An 18,910-nucleotide genomic window follows, 5' to 3' on the forward strand; every position below is an offset into this window, starting at 1 on the left:
GTGTAAAGTGTCAAGAAGAGATGAGCCATTTCATTTAAAACGAAAGTGGAATAAGAAAGCTTGATGCGGTTGAGAAAATGGTTGGAACGCTTTTTTCGGCCACTTTCTACCACGGTCGAGGAAGTCCCTTAACTCTTGAAGCCCATCTTCCAAAAGTAAGTTAAACTTCACTTCATGTATCTTTATAGAGCATATTAATTATGAGATGTTTATTTTTCATTTCAAAACAATAGAGATTAAACATACTTATATAAACCTTAAAAATACAAAATACAGCACTGAAGCAACTTACGAAGAAATTCTACTTCCGAACGATTGTCCGTAGGGGACCGTCTGTACTGTAGTTTTGCGAGGCTTGGAACGGATTAGCCCATTTTCATTCAAAATGAGTCTCAACTTACGAAGTTTTTAGTTTACGAAGATACTCCCAGAACGAATTCAATTTGTAAGTAGAGGTACTTTATATTGCTTTCTTGCTCTGCCAATAAAATAATGGACAGATGTCGGTCCATTTATCTGTAAATCTGACATAAACCTCACCCCCACATAACTGTTCTCTAAAGTTTCATGCGTGTCCTTCCGAATGAAACGGAACAAAAAACAACCCTCATGCGTAAGGCGGGTCCGCATTTCTCCTCCGTGTCAAACGTTCCCGTTTTCACAGCGCATTTCCTCCGCCGCCCTAAAAGAGAAGCTAACTAGTAGTGTGTCTCCCTCTCATTACCATCCGTCGAGTTTCCGTTTCATTTCGTCTTTTTCCCTTCGCACGTCTGAGAGGCCGCCAAAAAAGCTTTTCTCCCTATTTTCCATAACACATCTATAATTCATGACGGCGCGGGGGGAAAGTGGAATAGGTTCAGTCGCAAAACAGAAAGGTTGCACTCGAAAGTGTGGAGCAAGAGCAACAACAAAAAAAAAAACGGTATTTGAATGAAAAATAGAGGCGCGGTTTTTGTTTCTTTTACCTTTTGTGAGGTTCGTCTCCGTTATCCATGGCTTCCACTGTCAAGGCGTAACTTCGGCCCACGGAGAGCACCGTTGCCGGGGCTACGGTAAGGATTCCAGTGCTGGCGGGAACATTTTCAGGACATAAAGTCAGATAATTTGTCACGGGTCTGAGCGTTTACACAAAGTCGGTGAGCAACGCTTGAAGCGACAGTGAGCAACCATAATCCCAAGTGTGGCAAGATAATTCATTATCAAACATGTCCAAAACTTGACATCAAGTGACATTTTGCTGAGTTTCCGGCAATGCAAAATTATTTTTCTCTTTTGAATGATCAATAATAGCATCATCATCTACATCAGAATTAATATTAAAATATAAATAAGTGGAATAAAACCTAGCTTACCTGTTTCCAATACGAAACTGGCCCTGATCCCCTGCTAAAATCCGATAGGTCACCTTTCCGTTGGGACCCTCATCCTGGTCCACAGCTGAAAGCTACCCCACCCGAAAGACCCCACACATTACTACCAAAACAAAGAAAACTCAGATCAGTGTGGATGCACGGCACCTACCTGCAGCACTGTTTCTCCGGGCTTCATGTCGGTGTACAGGTGCACATTATAGGACACGTTTGCAAACGTTGGCGTGTTATCGTTTGCATCCAGCACGGTTATCGTCACGGTTACCGGGGTACTCTGTTGGACTCCGTCGGACGCTTGCAACTGTAGAAAAAAAACACACAGAGAAAACAGTAACATTTGAAGTTCTGAGGGATTTACATGACCCCGATATTAGATCATCTGCATTGGCTCCCTGTTAGCTTAATAGAATAGAATAGAATATACCTTTATTGTCATTGTTACAAAATGGGTTGAACATATTGTGACAACGAAATTGGACGTGGCACTCCAGTTTCACATTTAACAGTGAGGATAAAAGAAAACAAAGAAGATAAAGGTTATAATTCACACAATATTTACATTGTTGTGGGCATGCAAGATGTTACATACAGTTTTGGGATCGTATTAGTGCAATATGCGGTAGTGCAAAAATAGCCAGCATTGTGCAAAGCGAGCATAGGCATGAATACTATAATAATACAATAATAATAATAATATAATAATTAAGATGTGATTTCAAGGTTCTATTGGTAGTAGACAAACTCATGCATGGACTTGCTCCCCTCATATATTTCAGATTTAATTTCCCACTATGTTCCTGTCTGAAGCCTGAAAACACTGGTCTACTAGTGATCCCAAGAGCCAAGAAGAAATCTGCAGGTTTGAGACCATTCCCTTTTCGGGCCCCGGTGCTGTGGAATGCTCTGCCCCCTGAGATTCGATCTACAACCTTAGTAGAATTGTTTGAATCTAGACTTAAAACACACTTCTACTCTATAGCATATGAATAACCAAGATTTCCTGATGACTATATCTGTGTATTATTTGTTATGGCTACATCTGTTGGAGCCTGGTCATCCTGGAAGGAGGATGACCTCATGTGCGGTCCCTTCTCAAGGTTTTTTCATTTTCCTCATGTTGAGGTTTTTGAGTTTTTCCTTGCCCTCAAGTAGGTTTTAGAACAGGGGATGGTGTCGCAATAGTCTGTACAGCCCTGTGATTAAAGACGTCACAAATAAACATAACTTGACTTGACATGCGGGGGAAGGTGTTCTGTGATTTCTAATGTTTTAGTGATCTGTCCCTTGATAGTCACACAGCTGACAAGTACAACCAAACCAATTCCTTGTGCATTTAAATAAAGGATAAGTCCATGTAAACTTTTGTATGTTATCATCAGAACCTTAAAAATCTTTAACTCACAGGGTTAGGGTCAGGAGACCAGAGAGTAATTACATTTCACAAATTGAGACAGGAAGTAACAAACGCACGGATTATAATCTCAATTTCAGACTAGGTTGGCATAGCTTGAAGCTTTGGAACGTTGCAAAAATGGGAAAAAGCTTTTCTAGAAGTAATCTTAACGTGTAAATGAAACGACAGATTTGGGTCAAATGTGACACCTACATTTTTGACCGAGTCACTCCGGATGCTATTACATTTATCAAGGTTCAGAGCAGTATTTGAGAACAAGTCAGAAAATTGCTGGACAGATGATTAGAATTTTGTTTTTTTCGGGGTTAAGACGCAAGCGATGAATTGAGAAAGGCTTCCAGAGTTTCACATTTTACCGAGCACTTCCTCCAAAGTCTTGAGGATAATCAAGATGCTTTTTGGCAAATATGAGACGACTGTGTTCTGTTGTGACAGTGGGAACTCTATTTCCGCTAATGTCTTTCTTGAAATCATGAAAAAAAGACCTTAACTGAGGCCAGCGAGGTAGTTCCTTGGATGTTTTTCGAGGTTCTTTGTAACCTCCTGGATGAGCCGTCGTCACACTCTTGGAATAATCTTAGTCGGTCGAACACTACTGGGAAAGTTTGCCACTGTTCTCCATTTCTCATCTCCAAACGGAAGAGCAGCTTCAGCGACAGACTGCTGTCACAGTCTTGTACCACGGACAGACTGAGGAGATCATTTCTTCCTCATGCCACGAGGCTCTTAAACTCCACCCGGGGGAGTAAAAGACCACATGAAACCCCACCCCCCAGATTTGCATACTACCCTATTTTTATTACAGCGTGTATTTTATGCAGCACTATTTAAATACTTTATATCAACACATTATATTGGGTATTTATGTAGAGTCTCAAAGGGCTGCACAGATCAAAGACTATTGCAAACTATTATTACAGACTATTATGACACATTCTATTTCTTTTATTTTATTATGATTTTATTTTCAACACAAGGATACTGCTGGAGGTGTGAATTTCCCTACGAGGATGAATCAAGTATCTATCCATCTATTTATCTATCTATTTTGATAATGGCTCTGACAGTGGTTCGCTGGAGCCCTATATGGCTTTTTGAACTTTTCTGGACTAATAGATGGCAATCACTTTTTATGATTTCTTGTGGAATTTCTTTAGTTTGTGTGTTGAGATTTCGTAGTCTACTTCACTTTGTCCAACAGATCTAATGTAAGTCATTTCTTGATTCAACAATCAAATGATTTGAGGTGTTGCCTGTGGAATTGAACTCTGGTTTTCCAAAACTGCGGTTGGACACAGTTATAGGTGATTTAAGAAGGGGGGAATTATGTTTTCACATAGGGCCAGGTAGGTTTACATTTTTGTGAGAGGAATCGTTGCAAAACCTGTGGGGTCTAAATCGACCTCTTACATGTGGGGGAGCTATTTGCAAGTTGCTAACGCTAAAAAAGATACACCAGGCATTCGACTTGTTACAACTGGCAGTTGGAGAGGGGTAGGGGCCAGAAGAGGAGGAAATTACGTCCATCTCCTTGGCCGCGCTCCTAACTCTGGGGGGCCCTACCCCCACCAAACTGCCTTTATTCAGGCAGAACAAAGACAGAGAAAGAAAGAAATGCCCCTTTGGGCGGTACCAATATTTGAAACAAACGTGATACCATCTGGTTTAGAGATACACACTTTTGGGGAAGTACCCTAAGCCTACCTTACAAACTGCATTTTGTATTTTTTTTGGGGTTGTCTCTGTGTGATACTGAAATTGGTTTGATGATCTGAAACCGTAGTGAGTTATAAATATGCAGAAAAAAAAACAGAATTATGGAGGGAAGGATCTACTTTTTCACGGCACTGTACGACTCGATAGTAGCCTGATTTCCATAAGATTATGATCATTCCAACGATATCGGCTGTCTGACATCCAACTCCAATAAAAATGAGCAACTGCGTGTATGTTTAATCTACTGGCTGGGTTCATTGTTTGAAAGCCTGATGGACTTGCTGGAATGAAAGTCACCCAGCAGACCTAACATCTCCTCCCTCGGTATTTCATCCACCTTCGGAGACGCGGCTCCTGATTACTGCGCCGTACTCCCCCGTCCAATCAATAGCTATTCCTCGCTAAATCTCCCTCGAATATCTACATGGACTCTCAAGGACGAGGCATCAGATGCAATTTCAGGAACGCGCAAAACGCCGTGACCGGAGATCGGCTGGCTTCCAGTCGGGCTCTATATTACGCGGCGGCGGGGCGGCCTGGACGTGCCCCCGTCGGAAAAGACACGGCTAAACGAGATTGCTCGCCAATAAGAGCGAAAAGCCGGGAGGAGGCTGACAGACACAACAAAAGAAGACGGCGTGGATTGTGCCTTGACCATTCCGGGGCAGGAAGTCGCCGATTTAACACGATATCGAAATATCGATGTTATATTCTAATATCAGTTCTGTACATTTACTTTAACTGAGTAAAGACCCTTTCATTGGTTTGCAAATATTGTGAAGTTTTCCGTGGGGAAGGGTTAGCCTGGTGGCAAAACAATACTGGTCAGGAAACAGAGGAAAAGAAAGCTGTCGTAGCTGCTAGTTGTTGTCATGTTGTGTGTTCATGTGAGAGATGAAATGTTAGTGATTGTAAATTGAAAATTTACGGGATCCCATTGGCTACTCCTGATCAAAGAAAAAAGAAGAGAGTTGTGGTTAAATGCATCAAAGCGAAAAGGCGCGCATCAAAAATGCTCAGGTTCGCAGGTGAAGGATTTTATATTTTATACGATTTTATACAAGTTACATTTATTGAATGCAATGAAGAATTTTCACAGAGAAGGCTTAATTTCAATGACTGGTCACGCCGTTCCGAATGCGAATGTTTAGTTTAGTTCTTATGATAACGGGATTCTGACGGAGAAGGCCAAAACACAGAAGGTTCTGTTGGTAGTATACAAAATCATGCATGGACTTGCTCCCTCTAATCTTTCAGATTTAACTTCCCCCTATGTTCCGTTCGGGAGCCCTCGCTCTGAAAATGCTGGTCTACTCGTGATCCCAAGAGCCAAGAAGAAGTATGCAGAGAGCGTTCTCCATTCGTGGAATTGTTTGAATCTAGGCTTAAAACACACTTCTATTCTATAGCTTATGAATGACCTATATTTCACGTTGACAATATCTGTGTATTATTTGTTGTTGCAACATCCGTTGCAGCCTGGTCATCCTCTTGTTCGGTGTTTTCAAGGTTTCTTCATTTTCCTCATGTTGAGGTTTTTGACTTTTTCCTTGCCCTCATGTAGGTTTTAGATCAGGGGATAGTGTCATAATAGTCTGTAGTTCACAATAGTCTGCGCAGCCCTTTGAGACTCCTTGTAAATAAGGGCCAAAAAATTAACAGGATTTGACTTGACTTGAGGTTTTTGAGTTTTCCTTGACCTCATGTAGGTTTTAGATCAGGGGATGGTGTCATAAAAGTCGGTAGTCTGTACAACCCTTTTGAGACTGTTTGTGATTAAGGGCGTCAGAAATAAACATGACTTGTGTTTGTAGAAAGAATTGTTTAGATATTGGAGGTATCACAAAACACCCAAGTGAAGGTCCTGCTTGAAATGCATCCTTTCGCAAAAATCTGTTTTACCCAGAAGTAATCTTGTAGTAAACTAGTATTTTTAAGAAACTTGCTTAACTGTTGTTTACTAAACTATGGTAAAAGCTAGAAACTTATTTTTTTTCTAATGAAAGAGGAGGGTTGAATCTTTCTTCTGATAGGTCCAAGAGCTACCAAACTGAATGATCTATAGGCCTTCAAAAATGGGTCAAAATGGCCATTTGAGAGAAACATCTGGCATCGAGTGAGTACAAGATACAAATTCCGCACCAAAAATCCTAAATCATTTAGGAACATCACTCGGACTCACCGTGAAGGTGTAGGAGTCCTGATCTTCTCGATCCAACGGCCGCACCAGGGTCAGGTATCTGGAGATGCCGCTGTCGGTCACGGCGAAGACGTTAGCGTAGCTGTCCAAGGAGAGCAGCAGCTGAGGGTCCTTGGCCTGGTTTGACGGACAGGCGATCGTTAGGCCAAGAATCTCTGTTTTTACACGGCAAGCCCTTTTTCGACCCTGACTCACGCCTGTCCCGTTTTTTGCTCCTGTTTGTCTCCGGCTACGACCTGTTTTGATCTCAATCACGTCTCCTCTCCCGTCTCGAATCACAATCCGTTTTTTATTCCGACCGTGTCTGCTCTCACGTACCCGGCTTATGACTCGTTTCCGACCCCGACCACGTCTTGCTCTCCCGGTCCCGGCTACCGACCAGTTTTCAGCCCGTGACACCGCCATCGCTCGCTACGGAAGATCCACTTCCGTGTTCGGATCACAAGCAGAGTACAAGAGCGAACACCGGATCGTGGGCACACCCCTTCCTCGTTCGTTCAATAAAACTTACGCGAGTGGGTCCTGTTGCCGTTCGGGTCCTGACATCTTTTTTCTCTTTTTTTCTCTCTCTCGTCTTATTTCTCTGTCTTTCTATTTTTTATTTCCCTCTTTCTGTTTTTATATCACTGTTCCTTTTTTTTCTTTTGTCTCTATCTTTTCTTTTCTCTCTTTTTCTATCACTCTCTCAGTTAATCTCTCTGGTTCTCATTTTCTAGTTATTGCTCTTTTATTGTTTCACTTTTTTCCTCCCTCCCTCTTGTATTTCTTTCTGTCTCTTACTTTCTGTCTATCTGTCTTTCCAATTTCACTTCCACTCTTTCTCCCTCTCACGTTCTATTTTTATTTCTCCATTTTCATCTTTTTCTTTTTATCTATCCATCCTTTCCATATATCTGTTCTCTTTTTCTCATTTTTACATCTCCCTCTTATTTTTTCTCTCACTTTTTATTTTTCTATGTCTCAGTTTTTCTGTCTCTTTATTTTTCTGTTTCTTTCTCTCAAACTATTTCTTTCTCGCTTTCTATTTTTTATCCCTCTTTCAGTATATCTTTCTATTTCTTTCTCTTTTTCCCCGTTTGTCTTTATTCTTTCTCCATTTCCCTGTTTTTCTTTCTTTCTTTCTTTTTCCCTGTTTTTTTCTGTCTTTCTTTATCCATCCCACAACACTTTCTTTCTCCCACTGCTTTCCTTTCTTTTTCCTCCCCCTCTCTCTTTCTCCCTCTCTTTCTATTTCTTTTCTTTTGATTTCTCTATCTCTTTAATCTACTAGTCCAGGTTTGACACCCCTGCAATAGTGCGTGTGTGTTTGTGTGCTTTCATCCAAGATAAAGCAATTTCAGCAGGCCGGAGGTGTGTGGCAGTTTTGTCAATGTAGCTGTTGTGAATATTGAGTCATAAATAAGCGTGCACGCTTAAAAGGCATGGCCATTATCAACGGCCCTCCTATATCAGTGGCAACAAGCAATCCAAAACAGATGATCTGCACAACGATTTGGATTGGGACAAACTAGTAGGTGAAACAGACAGACAGACAGGCAGACAGACAGATAGACGGAGAGAGACACAGAGACAGAGAGAGACAGAGAGAGACGCAGAGACAGAGAAAGATATAAGGGGTAGAAAGCAAATAAAGGGTGTTAAAGAAAAAGAAAAAGGAAGACAGAATGAGAAAGACAGAAAAAAAGAGAAAGACAGACAAAGAGCAAGAGACAGAGAGAAGGAAAGAAAGGAAGAGAAAGAGGAAAAAGGGAGAGTAGGAGAAGAGGAGAAAGAAGAGTTGAAGAAAAAGACAGAGAAACACATTGAGAGAGACTGACAGAGAAAGAGTGAGAGAGACTGAGATACAGAGAAAGATATAAGGGAGAGAAAGCAAATAGAGGGTGTTAAAGTAAAAGGAAGAGAGAATAAGAAAGACAGAAAAAGAGCAAGAGCAAGAGACAGAGAGAGAAGGAAAAAAAAAGAGAAAGAAAGAAAAAGGGAGACTAAGAGAAGAGGAGAAAGAAGAGTTGAAGAAAAAGACAGAAGCACAGAGAGAAAGACTGACAGAGAAAGAGTGAGAGAGACAGAGATGCAGAGAAAGATATAAGGGGAGAAAGCAAATAAAGGGTGTTAGAGTAAAAAAAGGAAGAGAGAATGAGAAAGACAGAAAAAACAGAAAGACAGACAAAGAGCAAGAGCGAGAGAAGGAAAGAAATGAAGAGATAGAGAGAAAAATGGAGACTAAGAGAGAGGAGGAGAAAGAAGAGTTGAAGAAAAAGACACACAGAGAGAGAGAGACTGACAGAGAAAGAGTGAGAAAGACAGAGAAGATGAAAAAACAAATGAAAGAATGAAAGAAAAGAATAAAAGAGAAAGAAAGAGCGAATGAAAGAGTGAAAGAAAGAATGAAAGAGAGAAAGAAATACAGATCCAGTTGCGAGTGACGCCTGGATTTGGCAACATCAAGTGGACTTATTTCAAACTGCAGCTCATTTGTTTTCCTCTTGTGCTTCTCTTAGCGCCAAACAGGCCCACAAAGTGTTTTAATCCAGCCTGCGGGCCTCATCTTTGACACCCCCGTATTAGGAAAATCTAGCAAATCAGTGCTAATGATGTCAAGGCAGAATACATTTCATCCCACGTGTGAAAGGCACTCGTGATGCGTTTGAAGTCGCATCGGGGAGAGGAATCAACAAACACTCGGGAAACACGATTCCAGAGGAAAAGGGAGGAAAAGACGGGAGGAGTGCACCACGATTTCTTGTACGCCTCCACATCTGGGGATTAATTCATGCAAAACGATTTCTTAATACATCATCCAATTGAGTAAAATGTTTTCTATATAGTTTTTTATTTCGTTATTAGTTTTCATCAATCTAAAGCAGTGCCTTGTAAAAGCATTGCTGCTGAGGAAAAGCAACCCAAGAGCATGATGCTACCACCACCATGTTTGACAGTGGAGATCGTGGTTTCAGAGTAATCTGCAGTATTAACTAGGCATTTTGCCCAAAGAGTTCACTTTGGGCTCATCTGACGAGTGCACCTTATTGTGTCCTTCCATGTGTCTTCTTAAAAATGCCAAACTGGTCTATTTTAAGGTATTCTTACAGAAAGGTTTTTTTTTTCTTGACATTCTTCCAGAAAGGGAGAAAATATGTGGAATATGTCTAATAGTAGTCTTATGAACATATCACCCAACCATAGTGGTGTATGCCTTCAGGTAATGTGACCATGGCCCTTTTGGTTGCATCTCTGATTAGTTTTCTCCTTGATTGGGCTAAAAGTTTAGAGAGACAGCCAGGTGTAGGTGGTTTTTGCAGTAGTTCGAAGCCTCTCCATTTTGATATTATTGCTTGCACAATTCTGCGGGAGATGTGTAAATATGAAATCGTCTTGTATCCAATTCCTGCATTGATGCTGTCATAATGCTTTATAACGTTTTTTTGTACAGGTGCATTTAAACTGAAGGATTTTATACATTTTATTATAAAGGATTTTATACGATTAAATACAAGTTACATTTATCGAGTTCAATGAAGACTTTCACCGAGTAGGCTGAGTTCAATGACAGGTCACGCTGATCCGAATGCGGAATGTTTTGTTTAGTTCTGTTGATAACAGGACTCTGACGCAGGACGGCAGGCACTGTCGAGAAGTTATTTTGATAAACGCTCTGCTGTTATGAGTTTTTCCAGACATCAGGACGCTCTTCTCCGAGATGGTGGACCCCACGTGGGGGCTTTCCTGGCACGTCCATGGGAGGAGCCAGCTAGCGGAAAAAACGTGGGCCCGGGGAAGAAGCAGAAGATTGAGAGAGGAGGCTTGACAGAGACTCAAGCGACACTAATTCGGCTAATTTGGCCATATTTGATGGAGTTTACTTAGTTAAATTATTCAAGAAATTAGATCCGCCTCCGTGTGGAAATGCCGGTCTCTTGTTCATTTTCCCATCAAAAAACAAGCGCACATTGTTAGTGAATGTAGGTTGTGTTTGGTTAATGGAATCATAACTAATTCGAACAATTTGGTAAACAGTACATTTTAATATTTATTTCCTAACAAAACGAAGCTTCATTGACACACAGTTGCACTATGTTTGTGGTGTTAGTCATTTAGGTAAACATTGGATCATTCAGAAGTCATCGGGGTACTTCTGGAACTTCTAGGTAAGAAGAATCAGCTTTTATGTACCATAAAATGAGCTGACATAATTGTCCGCCATCTTGCTGCTACAGATACTCAAAAAAGAGAGAAGTCAAATAATGCATTTGGATCACTTAAAGTCTCTGTGGTTTGTATTCTTCCTGATGCTTTCTATGACTCGTTTTCGGTTGCACTGAACCATGCAGCAATGTAAAGTGGTCGACTGATACACGCTGTCCCTTTAAGTTTAACAATCTGGACTGTGAAAAACACTTGGTTAAACGATTGCAATTTCCTAGCGAATCTTTGGTTTTAAGGTGAGGCTTATAGTCCAACGAATACGGCACAGTGCATGTTAAATGTCATATCCTCTCTGTCGCTCTCTTTCTCATGTTTCTCTCTCTCTTTCTCATGTTTCTCTCTGTCTCACTCATTCCTCTTTCTCTCTCTGTCTCTCTCTCAATCTCTATCTCTCATGCCTCTTTCTCTCTCATAAATCTCATGAAAATGTCACTCTCTGTCGCTCTCTTTCTCATGTTTCTCTCTCTGTCTCACTCATTCCGCTTTCTCTCTGTCTCTCTCATATGCCTCAGTCTCTCTTAATTTCCCTCTCTCTCTTAACCTCTCTCTCTCTCTCTCTCTCTCTCTCTCTCTCATGCCTCTGTCTCTCATAAATCTCACTCACAAATGTCACTCTCTGTTGCTCTCTTTTTCAGGTTTCTCTCTCTTTCCCTCTCTCTCGCCCTTTCTCATATCTCCCTCTCTCCCTCTCTCATATCTCCCTCTCTCATTTCTTCCTTTCCCATATCTCCCTTTCTCTCGCTCACTCTCTCTCTCTCTCTCCCTTTCTCATATATCCCTCTCTCCCTTTCTCATATCCCCCTCTCTCAAATCCCCCTCTCTCATACTCCCTCTCTCATATCTCCCTTTCTCATATCTCCCTTTCTCTCGCTCTCTTGACAAATTTAAAACTTAGGGCTGCTATCATGTTTTTGAGCTCAAATGAACTCTTCTTTTTCATCTCTTTGGGGGTTTGTTCCACTCTAAGCAGGCCTGGTAAAAGTAAAATGAAAGCAGATAGACGTAATAGAAAATAAAGCATAAGGGCTCTTCGAACTCAGTAGGGTATTGTTAACACATTCTTAACGGAGAAAATATTTAACTTTCAACTTTTTAAGGACACCTTAAAGCACTCAAAAGAAAAAGAGAATGAACTCAAATGGTACCTACAGGCATCTCATTGGCCGTCACCGAGAAAATAAACAATAAATAGAATAATTCAACAAACCGTGCGTAGAGAGTGACTTCTCCATCATCATTTTTCACTCTTTCCGAGAAACTAATAACACAGACCGTCCGGAGAACTAAATCATATTTCACGCTCGAGGGTGTAAATTCTGATAGAGGGGACTGTCCCACAGAGTGACGTTTTTTTTTTTTTTTTTAAACCGGTTGATTGTTAGCGCTCGAATTGTGTTTGTGCTTTGAATCGACTATTTGATTTATTTTCCCATTGAAATCATGGAGTCTGGCGAGGCACGGTCAGATTTACAAATAAAATAACCATTATTTCTCGTCATTTCATCGACAGAGCAAGAAAACAATATATGGACTGTACTATGAAATAAACTGGTTTTATTGTGGTACCTTGACTAAAAAATGAAATCTAAGTGCTGGTTCTTTCAAACAAAAGTATCAATAGATAATCCTCTTGACTCGCTGTTAGCTTGCTTATACTGTTACGAATTCAATATTTTAGGGCTGAAGAGTGCGCCCAATCAGAAACCTTGGTATCAGTATCGCCCTCTGCCATGAGGCAAGGGAATGGCGTGCCTCAGTCTGGATCTGCAGATTCTCAGCACGGTAATATGTGACATAATGCTAGAGGGAAACGCAAATTTTCAGATTTTATTCGCGAGGGCCTCTGATTTTTTTGTTAAAAAAATGATCCATTCGTCATTGTTCTTTGTTTCTTTTTTTTGTGTCACGCAGTGGTTCAGTCCCCTCTCGCAATGTCCAAGCGTCCCCCACTGCGCGAAAGGGGGACTTGACTCCATCCTTCACTGCGAGACACAAAAACAAAGAACAATGACAAGTGGATCATTGTTTTGAAAAAGTCAGCGAGAGGGAAGTCGAGCCCAGCCCAAACCCGGACATAATGATTGACATTTTAGCCTTGTGGGGCCTAATGGGGCTCGGGCTTAAGATCCTACCTCTAATATGACGGTCAAAGGCGCAAAACTGTTTTTTTTAAGTAATTTTGAAAAAGAATATTGTGAATTCAATGAGAAAGAACTGAATAAATATAACCATATCGTATCATATGATTTTCTAATTCAATGATGACAGGTGAGGCCATGCCTCCCTTGCCTCCCCTGACTGCACACCGCTGATTAAAATAGCCTTTGGTTTAGCAGTGCTACTCTACTCTAATGATCCCTCCTCGAAATATTCCTTTGCCTCTTATCTGATAAGCCCGAGATCATCCATTCATGGCCTCTGGTGAATCACACGCCCCGATGCTTCACAACTCACCTCCTCCACATCGTTATCCAAGGCCACCACGGCCAAAGGCTCCGACAGGCTGGCCCGGCTGGCCACGGTGGTTCCCACCGGCGAACCCTCCGCCACGAAGCCGTGATACGCGTTCTCCGCGAAGTACGGCGCCCGGTTGTTCTCGTCCAGTACTTCAATCTGCAGGTTGGCGAAAGCCGGCAGCGGGTGGCCGTTGTCCTGCTCTGCCTACGATCACAGACGGGAACGAGATGATATACGGTGCATAGCAGGAGTAGTGTCCCCCCAAGGACTTGTTGACATATTGCCGTATTTCAGGCTTCTAAGATAAAAATAAAAAACTCGGAATCCACAACATGTCCAAAACGTATTCAACGTTTTATAGCCAGCTGACATATCACATTAAAAAGTAAGCTTTGCAAAAGTATTGGCCACCTTTGTATTAATACATTGATATTTTGCTGCAATCACAGCTAAGTCTTTTTGGGTATGTCTTTAAAGGTTTTGCAAATCTTGAAACAGAATGTTTTGCCCATTTTTCCTTACATTTCATTTCATTTCACAAAACAGCTCAAGTAACTTGAGCTTTGATAGTGAGCATTTGAATACAGTATTATTCAGATATTTCCACAAAAGCTCAATTGGATTAAGGACTGAGCTTTAGTTTGGTCATTCTGACACCGTATATTGTAAAATTTAAACCTTTCCATTGTAGATTTTGCTTTATGTTTTAGGTTGTTGTCCTTTTGGAAGGTGAGCCTGCGCCCCATTCTCAGGTCTGTTACAAACCCCAACAGATTCTGTCTAGCAATCTTCGCGGTCCCTACTGAAGAAGTGCAATTCCAGAGCATGATGCTGCCACTACCATGCTTGACAGTGGAGTTTCAGATTGATTTGCAGTGTCACTCTGATTCCAAACGCTTTGCATTCAACCCAAAAATGTTACTTTTGGTCTTTTTTCACACTTTTTACCACAAGTTATATGTCTCTCCCATGTGGCTTCTTTCAGAAAGAGCTTTCTACTTGGCACTATTCCAAAAAGAGTGGATGTATGCAGTGTATGACTAATGGATGTCTTATGCATATTGTCCCACCTCAGCTGTGTATGCCTTCCGGTCATCCAGTGTAGTAAGGCATCTCTTGGTTGCTTCTCTGATTAGTTATCCCTTGTTCTGTAGTGTAGAGCTGGAGCCAGGTCTTGGTAGTTTTGCAGTGGTTTTATGCTCTCTCCGTTTTGATGTTTTAGCTTGCAGAGTGTTACGGGAGATGTGTAGATGTTGCAAAATGTATTGTATTCCATTCCTTCTTCATAACTTTATCCCTGACCTGCCTGGTGTGTTCTTCGGTCTTCATAATGCTGTCATGATGCTTCCTGTATTGCTGTCTGAGACTCAATAACACACCGTACTTCGCTAAGCCCCGTAACAATGTTTTTTTTTAATCTGCTGCATGAAATAAGTAAAAGATTTCTTCTGCCAGCATCGGTTTGCCCGCGACGGGGTGCTGCATGATAATTAAAACCTTGGATCGGGATTGTGTTGTTGGAAGCCACGTTGCAATATGGATGAGAAATAATTGTACACCATCGACCGCATGCTACATTGATGTTTTATGATAACACTTTGTTCGATAAATATTGGCCTCAAGGCGACTATGCCGTTGTACAATTCACGCTGTGCAAAAATTAATTGCGGCTTATTATTTCTAGCATGTGTTGTCATTATTTTTGTCACTTATTTAATCAAAGGATTTTTCCCCCAGTCTTGTTATCTTTCTGCTGGTTTTCAATGCCTATAGCAAATATGGTTGTTCTTAAGTCATGCCGAGGTATTAAAATAATACCACCAGGATTTGTCAAACCTAATGTATGTGATTTTTACATAGAACAAACCAAAAAGGAGTCCAAGATTGGCTTAGATTTGCTTTTAACTGTTTTAACATGAGATGCAAACCCAAAAGTGGCAGAAAAGGAGTCCAAACTTTAGTACCTTTTGTTTGCGTGAAACAAAACAGAAACAAGGCCAGGTTTAAATTCAAATTTGATTTGCTCACATATATATATATATATATATATATATATATATATGAGGAGAAAACTAATTAGGGAAGCGACCAAGAGGCCCATGAGCATTGAGGTGGGAAAATCTATGCTTTATATGTGTGTGTTGTATGTTGGGCCTGGGACTTATAGGCGCCAACAGGCTTTAAAGTCTTTTTTGTACTTGAGGTCAAGCAAACTCTGATCATGATCGTAAGCCAGCAGATAGTGGCAGAGAGAAACAATATTTCACGTTCAAGTTTAATTGGCTTTATTAGAATAATGAGCAGAAATCTAACTTTAATTTTTTGTTTCAAATTGTCAGTGCTTTATTGAGGCTCAGGAACATGCAGTCATTAAAATATAAAATTAAAAATATATTAAATAGAAATAAATTGTTTATATTTGTTATTTTCTGGGGCAGTGGTTAGTTGTGAAGTCATGGGTTCAAATCCAGCTACCTGTGTGGAGTTTGCATGTTCTTCCCGTGGGTTGCATGGGTTTCCTCCGGGCACTCCGGTTCCTCCCACATTCCAAAAACATGCATGTCAGGTTAATTGGCCGGTCCAAATTGTCCCTCGGTGTGAATGAGCGAGCGAGTTGTCTGTCCCTGTGTGCCCTGCGATTGGCTGGCAACCAGTTGAGGGTGTCCCCTGCCCACTGCCCGAAGATAGCTGGGATGGGCCCCAGCACCCCCGCGACCCTACTGACGATAAGCGGTGCAGATAATGGATGGATTGAAGTTATTTTTTTTGTATAGTCACCAGTTTTGGATTTACCTTTTTCAAAATCACTGAATTTTCACGCAATATATTATCAAGTATCACTGTGCGAAGTATGCGCAGATGCTGATTGAGGCACGGAATTCTCTTGCCTCACGACAGAGGGCGATAAAGAGAGCAAGGATTCTCATTTGGTCCACACTTCAGCCGCGAACAATTGATTTATTTGGATAGTGTTAGTAAGCTAACAGCAAGTAAGTTGTCCAGTATTTTTAAGACAATAAAACATTTTTTTTCTATGCTATAGTTCATATATGCAGTTTCTGAAAAAACGTCTGCTTGGATGCCCGGGGCGTGCATCTTTTACGTCGGGCGTACTACTTACAAAACGTCTCCGCCCCAGTGGCCGACAAAATTTTGATTCGTTTGGCAATTTGCATACTCGGCAGCCAATCAGAAGCCTGTATCGATTAACTTTGTGCTTGTGGACTCTACCGAGCGTTATAAGGTCGTGCAATTGCATATCATTATCCAAAGTAGATGCACAGAGAACACAAGAAAAATGGAGAAGTGGTTAGGAATCAAGCCAAAACCTCAGCCCCAGAAGAAAGATTCAAAAGAAGCTAACAAATTGTATGACGCTACAAAATGTAAACGTACATTAAAAGCATCGTGGAAAGAGGAGTTCACGTGGCTTGCAACAAACATTGCATGAATGAAGATGAGTAAATACGGGTACATACTGATGGCAGATGGAAAACAGCCATGTCATATACATGCAATGAATATTATAAGTAGATTTATAATAAACTGAATTTTGAAGCGTAGTTCTGTTATATATTCTGATTATCAATTCTTAATATTTTTTGTGATTAGTCATCTTATTGTGTCCGGTAAATATTGTCATGACTTTCAGACACTGATATATGGCTTTCTTGCTTCGCCGCTCAAATGACGATGTAGGTTGATTTATTTTGAAATCTGACTGTGCCTCACTAGACAAAAACCTGCCTGCATGTGGAAAAAGAAGACACTTACCTTTACGACCAAATCAAATGTGTGGTACTGTTCTCTGTCAATGGGCTTCAGCAACAAGAGTTCCGCAGTGGTTCTGTTCAAGCTGAAATATTCTAAGTAGGTTTCTGGTTTACCTGTAAGAAGGGAACAAAACTATGTAGACCAAAACTATTATTTGGTAAAATCCAACACGTTTCACGCAGGGGGGCGAACATTTTTCGGCAGGGTTAAAACGATCAACAGAGGCATAGGCGCCCTCTTGCGGTTTACCGTGAAAATAACATGTGATACAAAATTAAAACTCAATTATCTAATAATGGGGCAACACAGCGGCGCAGTGGTTAGCGCGTGTGCGGCACAGTTGTGAGGTCATGAGACCGAACCTCCTGTGTGGAGTTTGCATGTTCTCCCTGTGCTTGCGTGGGTTTCCTCCCACATTCCAAAAACATGCATGTCAGGTTAATTGGTCCAAATTCTCTCTAGGTGTGAATGAGCGAGCAAATAGTCTGTCCCTGGGTGCCCTGCGACTAGCTGGCAACCAGTTCAGGGTGTCCCATGCCCACTGCCCGAAGATAGCTGAGATGGGCTCCAGGACCCCCGCGACCCTACTGAGGATAAGCGGTGCAGATAATGGATGGACGGATGGAGATGCACCAGAATATAAGTCGCACCCCCGGCCAAACTATGAAAAAACACAGCGATTTATTCCCCGAAAATACGAACCTGTGAAAAGAACCATTCCTGATGTAGACCAAGGCAGTAAAAATCAGTAAACAGTGAAAAAAATCAATAAACGAGTGTCTTTATGCGGAGAAGTATAGTGGGAAAGAAAGCAAGGAGGAGATAGATGAATGGTTAATGCAGTTCTCCACAGGTGGGGCGCTCTTAAGACGTATGCGGTACTTTGGAGTGCTGCATTGCTCTGCAGGGAAATCAAACGCAGGCAGCAAAAAAAAATCACACGTGCGCAATCGCTTTTGACCAGCGTGTGGCACCTTTACGGCTTTTATTTATTCCACTGCTTCCTAATTAGGGACGCCGTCTTCTGAGAGACAGCAAAAGCTTTGTTGGCAAGGCGACAGTGTACTATGTCCGTTTCGTTCTCAGTGACAGTGCCTAGCACGAGTATTAACATTCCCCATTCCCCCCGGGACATTTTGTCGTATTACCACATTTTAGGCTTCCAACTAAAACATGGCAACATGGGAGTGTCAGGACCAGAACGGACATAGGACCCACTTGCGTTACATTTCTCTGTTTTATTGGGACGAAAGGAAAGGATTGCACCCACGATCCGGTGATGGCTGGGAAGCAGGTCGCTCTGAACGCGGAAGTGGCACCTCCGTGGCGAGCGACGGCGGTGTCGGGAACGGAAAAAACGGGTCAGTAGCCGGGACAGGGGAGCAAAAAAAGGTGGTCGGAATCAGCACCGAGTCGAAAGCCAGGAGAGGAGAGTAGACGTGGTCAAGATCAAAAAACGTGTCGAAGCCGAGGAACAGACGGGAGCAAAAACAAGAGTGAGTCAGCGTCGAAAAAGCTTGCCTAAAGTAAACTGAGGTTCGCAGACGGACTGACAACAGGTGACAGATAGATGTGGGTTCAAATAGTGACAGGGAGCCAATCAGAGTCCTGCACAGGTTCATCACATCGGTAATCATCACAGCGAGATACATGTGTGAAGCGGAATCTAATTATTTCAACATTTTATGCTATAATTATAACGTAAAAATCTAAAAAGTAGGTGTTACGGAAATACTGGCCCCATGATCCCTGATGAATGATCCACTGTTGACCTAA

At 41.6% G+C, this 18,910-nt stretch overlaps 1 protein-coding gene across 1 annotated transcript in view; it reads right to left on the bottom strand.

The window, feature by feature from the left end:
* The window catches only part of pcdh15b (protocadherin-related 15b), a 247,267-nt gene that overhangs the window by 127,437 nt on the left and 100,920 nt on the right, over window positions 1–18,910 (bottom strand). The window contains exons 12-17 of the mRNA XM_088323283.1: window positions 17,135–17,247; window positions 13,358–13,564; window positions 6,683–6,817; window positions 1,522–1,671; window positions 1,353–1,444; window positions 966–1,067 (exon numbers count right to left, since the gene is read on the bottom strand). Of these exons, the coding sequence (XP_088179409.1) occupies window positions 966–1,067; window positions 1,353–1,444; window positions 1,522–1,671; window positions 6,683–6,817; window positions 13,358–13,564; window positions 17,135–17,247 (799 nt within the window). The remainder of the gene's footprint in view (window positions 1–965; window positions 1,068–1,352; window positions 1,445–1,521; window positions 1,672–6,682; window positions 6,818–13,357; window positions 13,565–17,134; window positions 17,248–18,910) is intronic.

The sequence above is a fragment of the Urocampus carinirostris genome, chromosome 19 (assembly GCF_059441175.1).
Source record: "Urocampus carinirostris isolate Australia breed hairy pipefish chromosome 19, RoL_Ucar_1.0, whole genome shotgun sequence".
In the NCBI taxonomy this organism is placed as follows: domain Eukaryota; kingdom Metazoa; phylum Chordata; class Actinopteri; order Syngnathiformes; family Syngnathidae; genus Urocampus; species Urocampus carinirostris.